Below are 10,000 nucleotides of genomic sequence, written 5' to 3' on the forward strand. Positions count from 1 at the left end.
GACCTTGGCCAGGATAGTTACGCAGCAAACCGTGAGTAAAGCCTCGCGTGCTGGCCGCAACCAGCGCGAGTTCCGTGCCGCGGCCCTGAAAGGAACCCGTAAAGCGTTTTCTGATTGCCTCGACTCGCGCTGCCGCCATTAGCAAGGCGAGCGACCCGCCCTCCCGAGCCTTCCCTCCGGCTCCAGCCAGCGTGCCCACAGCCAAACGATATTGGCCAAGAGTTAAAATAACACTAAAACTACTAATCGTGACAATGATAATTATTATAATATGAGGCACATTCCGCAACATCACAAGGAATATCGGGAGCCACAAGCTTCAAAGAGAACCCGCGCTCACAACACGCGTAGCGGCAACAGGTGTTCCCGCAGGTGCTGCGGATTTTCAGCGCGCAGGTGTACGTGCTCTGCAACTGAAAGGAAAGTCGCCCCAGGAAAGGCTCACGTTCTCCACAACTGACCCAGTCATGTCCGCACGCACGCAGCGTTCGCACTCCTCGCCCGTCGTGGCAAAAACAAATCACGTGACCTACGGCTCAGGTGACCAGCGCGGGGAGCAACAGCCCGTCACTCAAGCATTCGAATCCAATGAATCTAATTAGCGAGGCGTCAAAGGTGGGCGGCCGCGACGAGAGAACCTCTCCCTCTGCCGGGGCCGAGGCCTCCATTAGGCACCGATCCCTCTCCCCGCCCTTCGCAGGCAAATATGCCCGTATACATCCCCGCCCACATTAGCATGGGCGTGATATTCCCTCCACCCGCCTTTCTGGACAACATTCCCACTCGCGCAATCCATTCCGCGCCATCACGTCGACGGCACAAGTGGAATGTAATCTGGAGATCTCGTCCCTTCAAAAAAAACCTCGCTGGCATTCGTCAATCCCATATATAGGCCTACGCACAATGCCCCCCGAAGACAGTCGCGCGGAAAAACCTTTCGCTTCTCAAGATGGAAAAAAAACGCGGCTACGAAGCATTTAAATTCGCTCTAGACACCTTCGAGCTGAAGTGGTGCGGAGACCAAGGTGGGAGTAGGAGGAAGGGGAGGAGGGAGAAGTGGAGACGGAAGGAGGGAAAGAGAGGGAGGGAGAGGGAGGGAGAGGGAGGGAGAGGGAGAGAGGGAGGAAGGAGAGAGAGAGGGAGGGAGAGAGAGAGAGGAGAGGAGAGAGAGAGAGAGAGGGAGAGAGAGAGAGAGAGAGAGAGAGAGAGAGAGAGAGAGAGAGAGAGAGAGAGAGAGAGAGAGAGAGAGAGAGAGAGAGAGAGAGAGAGAGAGAGAGAGAGAGAGAGAGAGAGAGAGAGAGAGAGAGAGAGAGAGAGGGAGAGAGAGGGAGAGTGAGGGAGAGGAGAGGGAGAGGGAGAGGAGAGAGAGAGAGAGAGAGAGAGAGAGAGAGAGAGAGAGAGAGAGAGAGAGAGAGAGAGAGAGAGAGAGAGAGAGAGAGAGAGAGAGAGAGAATCCCAAAGTCCCAATCCAAACACCTACCTCCGAATTAAAGAGAGGATGGAGCCGCGCCCTCCGCAATCCACCCCGAAGGCCCTAACCCTAACAAAGGCCGGCCAAGTGATAAAAGCCCCCTCCCCCCCCTCCCCCTGCTCCCGCCAGGAAGCGCAAGCAGAGCCACTCGGGCCACCAGCTTTAAGAAAGTAGAAGCTGGGCCTCCTCCCGACGCCTTGCTCCCCCGGGCGACGTGAAAGTGTCAATCACGCGCGCGTCACCTCCCCCACCTTCCCCCACCCCCTGCTGTGAGGTAACAGCGCCCATCCCCCCTCATCCTCCGCTTCTCTCCCCACCTCATACCGCTCCCCTCAGGTTCCGTTATAACTCCTTACGCTCACCCACGCGCCCTCCGACACATCCTTAAAGGCAAATCAAAATCCTTTCTGTCCCTCACGACTTCCTGTCCTGGCCTCGGCCCGTGAGAGGCGGCCCGGTGTCTGCGGTTCTGAGGGAGCTGCAGCGGCCGGCGGCGAGCGAGAGCAGGGGGGAAAAACGCAGCGCCGCTAATGAGATTCTCAGCGCCGCATTTCGCAAGGCTTAATGCTTTCCTCGTGACGGCGGGGCGGGCGCTCGCCGAGGACGACGCAATCCGCGCTGCCGCCGTCTTTCAAGGCTTCTCTTCGGCCACGTCGCCTCCTTACGCTTCCACTGAGCCCGCAGTAAGTCACAAAAGCAAAAGGATCAATGGAGGCATGCAAAGTGTAAACAAAGTGCGCCATACGGCGACCACCGCCGTCGCGCCCGGGGCGGAACCCTTTCACTCTCCCCATAAAAAACTGCCGACCCACAATAACGTCTCTGATTCCTCCCCCACCCACCCAATGCCCTCCCCGCCCCTGCTCACCTTTCTCCACCCGCTCGTGCCCCAGGCCACTCACCCCTCTGGTTCTCATGCCCATTATCATCTTTCTTTCATTCTTTCTTTCTTTCTCTCTCTCACTCTCACTCTCTCCTTGCCCCACCCCCACTCTCCCCCTCTATCTCCTTCTGCCCTTCCTTCTTCCTCTCCCTTTCCCGCCCCCCCCCTCTCTCTCTGTCTCTGTCTCTGCCTCTCTCTCTCCCTCTCTCTCTCTGTCTCTCTCTCTCTGTCTCTCTCTCTCTCTCTCTCTTCTCTCCTCTCTCTCTCTCTCTCTCTCTCTCTTCTTTTGCCTGTCACTTTTCTCTTTATCTCGTTATTTTACCTGTCTCTCTCTCTCCCTCTCCTTCCCACCCCCTCCCCCTCCCTCCCTCCCTCCCTCCCCCTCCCTCCCTCCCTCCCTCCCTCCCTCCCTCCCCCTCCATCTCCCTCTCCCCCTCCCCTTCCCTCTCTCTCTCTCCCTCCCCCCATTTTTTTCTCTATATATCAACCTCAGGTCTAAAAGCGATACACGAAGCCGCCCGCAAATAATATCTACCCAACCACCCGCCCCCTTCCTCCCCTCCCCTACTGTTTCCGCCCACCAGGCTCCCACCGCCCCGCCCACCAAGCTCCCCTCCACCGCCCCGCCCACCCTACCCCCACACCTCCTTCACCCCACGCGGCGACTTCATCACTCAGCCATTCATCCCGTCCATTCATCATTCGGATTTGTGAATGATCTTCGGAGGCCGGGATGGTGTGGTGACGGTGTGGTGACGGTGTGGTGACGATGGTGACAGACGCCCGGACGTGGAGGGCGGTGATGGCGAACAACACAAGAGGAACACAGATGAACATCACGGAACATGAGGATGGTGAAATAATCCCTTGTATATATGTACATGTGTGTGTGTGTGTGTGTGTGTGTGTGTGTGTGTGTGTGTGTGTGTGTGTGTGTGTGTGTGTGTGTGTGTGTGTGTGTGTGTGTGTGTGTGTGTGTGTATGCGTGCGTGTGTGTGTGTGTGTGTGTGTGTGTGTGTGTGTGTGTGTGTGTATGTGTGTGTGTATGTGTGTGTGTATGTGTGTGTGTATGCGTGTGTGTATGCGTGTGTGTATGCGTGTGTATATGCGTGTGTATATGCGTGTATATGCGTGTGTATATGCGTGTATATGCGTGTGTATGCGTGTGTATATGCGTGTGTATGCGTGTGTGTATGCGTGTGTGTATGCGTGCGTGTTTACTCTGTGTGATTAACCAAGAACCGTTCGCCAAAGCAAAACGCCAAGGTCGGCCCGAGTGGGGGGGGGGGGGGGGCACACGGCCTCACCCCATTAACACCCCCCCCCCCCCACCGCAAAGATCAATTAGGCAAAGAAAAGGAAACCTCGGTCATGATACTCACACTCGCTCTGTCCACTTCATCGTCTCCTTTTCCTGAAAAGAGAAAGAAAAGAGAAAATTAATGGGCGTCTCTCCCCGCGTGGCGACCCGGCACTCAACCACGCGTCCCCACTCGTACTCGGCGGCCCGGGACTCTTGCTGGAGGAAATTCTTACCCGCCGCTATAATAACCGAGTACAAAAACCTCTCTGTATATGTAGCTTCTTCAAAAAAAAAAAAAAAAAAACACACACACACACACAGGACATGAAATTTAAGGCAACATCTCTCGTACTTTATACCTGTAAAAAAATATACCTTCCTGAGTGTAAACCATTCGTCATGAAACTTCAAAGCGCGATCCGACGGCAGATTAGACGATAGCAAAGTCTCTCGGAAGAGTACCTGTCAACACTCATCACTCGCCATCAGATGAGTTAAATCTCCCTTTTTCACTTTACCTTTCCTCCCCCCCCCCTCTTTCTCTTTCTCTTTCTCTTTCTCTCTCTCTCTCTCTCTCTCTCTCTCTCTCTCTCTCTCTCTCTCTCTCTCCTCCCCGTTCTTGCATTCATTTCTTCCTCCTTCCCTATGATTTATTTCTTCCCTCTTCACCTCTACGCTTCTCCTCCCCTTATCCTCACTTCCCTCTCTCCCTCCTGTCTCTCATACTCTCTCCACACATATGTAAGTGCGTGTATATGTTCACCAAATATCTCTCTCTCTCTCTCTCTCTCTCTCTCTCTCTCTCTCTCTCTATATATATATATATATATATATATATATATATATATATATATATATATATACATATTTTTTTTATCAGACGGCAGACTCGGATATCACTTCCAAATTTTCTGCGCCAACCCCAAGACGAAGGGACTCAAAACCACGCACATGGGGGAAAGCACACACACACACACGGACTCCACCCAAAATCAAGTATGCCTCGTACAGTGGGCGATAGTCTCGTAAGCAACGCCCGCCGCCCACAGAACCCTGCAAGGTCAAGGTCTACCGGGGTGTGAGGAGTGAGATTTTTGTGGTTCCTCTCTCACGTGCGGCGCTCACAGGAACCCAGAATTACTTATGGTTCTCCGAGTCGTGACGGAGAACCACCCTCGCTTTAATCCTCGCTCTCATCCTCGCGTTCGTCAGATTCCAACACACCTTTCTTCTTGTCTTTCTCTCCATTCCCATGTTTATTTTTCATCTTTCTCCACCCCTACCTTTATCATTATCTATTCATCCCTACCTCTGCCTTGATCTTTCTCCATTCCGTCTTCTCTTATTCGCCCCCTCTTTCTCTTCCATCTTATCCTGCAGTTTCCTTCCCCCTCTACACATTTTACCTCCATCCATTACCTGTGCTCACCTGTCATCAATATTCAGGTCCCGCCAGCGATAACCTTTGGGAGGTCTTACACAAGCATATTTCATAACGACCTTTCTCCCTCTGTCTTTAGGGCACAGAGCCAGCCTCTACGAATCGCTGACGGAACCTCATTAATGGAAAAGATGTTAAGCAGCCTGTCTAAATTGCGCAACTCGACCACTGCAATAAACATAATTTGTCGTGGCCTTTACACAACCACCGCAACATCAACCATGACATTTTTCCAATAACCGAAAAGTAACTATACACTACGCCTCTCAGACAGCTTCGTACCGCCCTCTTCACGCGCATTATGAAGTAAAAAGGGAGGCATCCATAGAGAAAGTTAGACAGATAGAGACTGGGAGGAAGAGATAAAGAGAGAGAGAGATAAAGAGAGAGAGAGAGAGAGAGAGAGAGAGAGAGAGAGAGAGAGAGAGAGAGAGAGAGAGAGAGAGAGAGAGAGAGAGAGAGAGAGAGAGAGAGAGAGAGAGAGAAAGAGAGACGGGGTGGAGGGAAAGGGAGAGGAAGAAGGAGGGGCAGAAGGAGATAGAGGGAAAGGGAGAGGAAGAAAAGGGAAATTAAAAGATCCAGGAATCTTCGTCCTCCTTTCACATCTCGCAAGCCCAGAGTTCCTGCAACAAGATTTGCATCTCTGGCCGTCACGCCGACCCCATCACGGCGGCACCCCCGAGATCCCCGTTGCATGATGAAGAGCGCTATTCTATTATTCCATTGCAAAAGTTAAGTGACGAGCCTCCTCGGCCTGCTTGCGTGAGAGGGTCGTGTCTCATGTCCTTATGGCAATTCTCACTTCTTTATCATCATCTCTTCTCCTCATTTCCGTCAAGATCTCGCCTCATCGCTTCCCTTGGGAAAGAAAAAAGGGAGGGAAGGAGGGAGGGGGGGTGTAATGGTGGGGACGATGAGAAGGGTCAACTGGAGGCGATAGAGACTACCCCCCTCCCCTCCCCTCCCAACGACGAGACCCAACCCCAGGCAGGAATCAAGGAGGGGGGGGGAGGAAGAACTAGGAATCATCGTGACATTCGTCCAGGGTTTAAGGAAAGTCTTTTTTCCTTACTCTGACGGGTTTAAAAATCCATCAGATTGAAAAACAAAAAAAACAAGGGGATGCCATTTTCTATAACCCAACTGGCACCACCTCAGCTGCGTGTGCCAAGGTTTGGTTAGCGACGCCCTTGGGAAACGATCTGGACTGCCACTGCCACGTCTCGTCCAATCTGAGAAACGCGATTTCACGGGGCATGTCAAGAGCGCGGTAAAGAGGCTGTCACCCTCGATCATGAAATTCCTGTGACACATGCATAGTCTCCGGGATAGAAGCTGGGAGGAATTGAGAAAGATAGAAGGAAAAATCGATTGAAAGATAAAACACACTCACACACCCAAATATATATAGATATATAGATATATATATGTAAATATATAAATTATATACATATATACAGGTTGACAATTAAAAATCCGGTCATCGATAATCCGGTTCCTTCAGATTTCTGGCATTCAAATTTAAATGACGCGCCACTGTTTTCTGGAGTTGCCGTTTGTTTTGATGGCGCTGTACTCCAGGATCAACTGTTGTGTCCAGTCTGCACGTGCTAACAGGCATTCCTGCTCATTCCTTCTCACGTTTATCATTTCTTTACTGCTGTATAGCTCCGCAATGGATACAGCAAAGGAAAGAGGTGGTGTAAAACGTAAACACTGTGTGTTGTTGATTTCAGAAAAAGTGGAAATGCTAAAAAAGAAAAAAATGATAGTGGCGTGTCTGTGCGAACCATTAATGAAACATAACATTTGTGAAACATATGGCATGTTTTTCATTCAGCGTTTAATTTTCTTTCGTTACAGAACTGTGCGTATCCATTTTCTGTTAAATATATGCAGCACATATAACCATAAAAATCCGGTATTTTCGAAAATCCGGTACTCCGCACGTCCGGAGGTTGCCAAATTCTTTAATGTCAACCTGTGTGTATGTATGTATGTGTGTATTATATATATACACACTTAAACACATACATACGCATATATACACATATTATCCCCACATTGCAAGACACCATGATGATAGACCGATAACTAACTAGCGGTCACGGAAGGTCAAGGATGGGAGAGAGGGGGAGGGGAGGGTATTATGGGTCGATCCACGCGAATGCACCACGTGGGGGGGGGGGCTGCTCACTTCATACCTGGGTCACTGTGGCACTGCAACGCTGCATCTGCATTATTCAAACAGCTCACCCCCCTCTCCGAGCTAAATTCTAGTTTCCGTCTCAGAAAACACTCGTTTACGTTTGATGGTAACTAGTAAAGAAATAGGCCTATCTAAAAATATAAAAATAGAACAAGAGAATAAGGGAAAGGGGGGGGGGAGAGGGAGAGGGAGAGGGAGAGGGAGAGGGAGAGGGAGAGGGAGAGGGAGAGGGAGAGAGGGAGAGGGAGAGGGAGAGGGAGAGGGAGAGAGGGAGAGAGAGAGGGAGAGAATGGATGCCACCCTCATTCTAAATATAAGTGATAGATGGGCGATCAAGAGTGTCTGCAGCGCAGGTGAGGCTCACGGCGATCACCTGGCGCGTCTCCAGGGTCCGAGTAAAGGCGCCGCCATGCACGCCAGGCCGCTCGCCTAAGTGAAGCCGGGATGCCAAGCCGTAGAGTGAGGGCGTCATGTGCTGCTTCGCCCGCCCGCCCGTCCTCCCCCCCTCCCTCTCTCTCCTCTCCTCATGAATACACGGGCAGCCGGCCAAAAGTCTTCCCTGGGCGAGGCATAACCACATCGTACCTGGCGTTTGCTTCGTTATTCATTCTTGGTTTTCTTTTACTCTCTTCTCTCCTTTTTGCTACTTCGCTCTCCCTCGAATCATTCTTCCCCCGCAGCTCTCTTCTCGATTTCCAACAAACCCAAGACAAAGGGGGCGGGGCATCTAGCAAGCTCGTTCGCTCAGGCGGCGGAACAGACTGCGGGCGAACACCTGCACGCCCGCGCCCTCCAGGTGCCGCCCCCGAGGCCGCCTCCCGGGACGCGTCGCCACCCATTAATATTCACTCGGCGGCTGCATTCTCCAACTGGACGAGCTGAAACAGCACGCCTTCAAGAATACGCGAGCGAGGATGGAAGGGACTATTTCCTCGGGTCACCTACACGAATGCACAGGCAGCCGATGTAAATAAAGGAAGAAGGAAGGGAGCGACAGAAAGAAAGGAAATGTATCCATCTCAACGTCAACTACTCCATTCTATTTCCCCAGGTACTCCCGCCCTTGCCCCCCCCAAGGGCACCGCCCCCCGTACCGGCAAGCCGCTCGTGACACTGGCAGAGGAGCGGAGGCGAGGTGACTTACGTAAGGGAGCACCATCGACTCGAATAACGCCAAGGTCTCTCGAGCTCCCTGCCAACAATTAGATGCGAGCTGCTGGCGGCGAAGCGATGGTGCATGACAAACACGGTTCATGACCTTGCGCACATGAGTCATGCAATGCCCTCTGGGGGCGCAACCCAACCACCAAGCAGCCCCATCCTCCCCCTCCCTCTCGCCCTCACTCCCCGCGAAGCAGCCGAAATCACAGGGAGAAGGAGATTAAGAGTCACTCCTCCCTAATCTCCTGTCTCATTCCCACCCCTTTCTCGTCGAATTAGCCAAGATGCTGGATACAATGGGCACAAAATCCCTGCTCCCCTCCCCCGCCCGTCTGAATTTAGGGCGCGGCCTCGACCAACAATCAAAACCTCGGCTCAATCAACAACACTTTATCACCACGCCTGAATGCGAGACAATAAAGTGGCGAATTAGGGTCCCGCCGTGTCGCGCCGCCCGCCAATCCCCGCCGCATCTGGGGCGCCCGTAATAAAATGCCGCCCATTCAGTAAACGGAGAGCGTGGCGTCCAACCACTAGGCGCCGTGAATCGCCTGGCCCTGGCCGGACTTTTCCCAAACTCGGGAAACTAAATTTGTCTTCAGAGTAGACATAACATACTGAAATCAAAATCCTGTTACCTGAGCCCCTTTGTGATACACAAGGAGATAGAAAGTCTGGCTTTGCGAGAGCGTGAGTTCGGTCGTAAATGAGAGTGCGCGAGTCCCCCCCATCCCCACCCCACCCCACCCCGCCGAACCAGAGTACCCGCCGCCAGAACCAAACTGGACCTCGAGGCCCCACTTCTGCCAGGTCACTGATGGACGTTGACCTCCCTCCCGGGCGATCGGATTTCGCCCGCCGCCGTCATCTGTCCGGCATCTGTCACGGCAGGACTCTTCAAGACAGCTCGCTCGCCCTGGCATCGCCCTTAGTCATGCCAGCCACGTCACGTCGCCATGTCAGCAGGAGCAACGGCGGCAAGGGACGAGTTATCAAATGGTGACTGTGCAGGGCGGGAAGGAAACACTGGCCGCTCCAGGACGAGCGCGCTTTTGGGTGTAAAACAACCCCCCTTTTTAGTATATCGTCAATCGTGCCCAATGACCATACACAAGGAGAGCCCACCTTGCAAATCGACGTCTAAACATCATGAAAAATCGCAGTCCTAGGTAAACATATGCGCGATGAAGGTCTTATTATGTCTAGTAGCCCAGTCGCTCGGGCTGACATCTGTAAGTGCCAGGCCAGCGGAACATAGGGCAGCCAACCCCTCCTCCCCGGCCCCCACCCCCTAGCCACAAGCAGGCGCGATCCGGGGTCATCGGCGGGTCAAGAAAGCCCCGCGCGGCGCCAGATCAACTTTCTAGTCACGCTTGCCTGCCAGTCCCGCACCTGGCGCCTCTGCCCCTCCTGCATCTCCTACGCCGGCGCCGCCCCCGCCTCCGACCCACGACGGTCCCAGGGCCTCATAAGCCTCGTCTTCGGCCGCCGTTGCTCCTCGACCAGGGAAGGACGGAGCCAAAGGGAGCCCT

The 10,000-nt window shown here is 53.1% G+C and overlaps 1 protein-coding gene across 21 annotated transcripts in view; it reads right to left on the minus strand.

Annotated features, from left to right (window-relative positions):
• Nucleotides 1-10,000, minus strand: part of chb (chromosome bows) — a 133,841-nt gene that overhangs the window by 33,321 nt on the left and 90,520 nt on the right. For all 21 annotated transcript variants that reach the window (XM_070131839.1, XM_070131832.1, XM_070131843.1 and 18 more), the window contains exon 3: nucleotides 3,737-3,768. In XM_070131839.1, the coding sequence (XP_069987940.1) occupies nucleotides 3,737-3,768 (32 nt within the window). The remainder of the gene's footprint in view (nucleotides 1-3,736; nucleotides 3,769-10,000) is intronic.

The sequence above is a fragment of the Penaeus vannamei genome, chromosome 17 (assembly GCF_042767895.1).
Source record: "Penaeus vannamei isolate JL-2024 chromosome 17, ASM4276789v1, whole genome shotgun sequence".
NCBI lineage: Eukaryota > Metazoa > Arthropoda > Malacostraca > Decapoda > Penaeidae > Penaeus > Penaeus vannamei.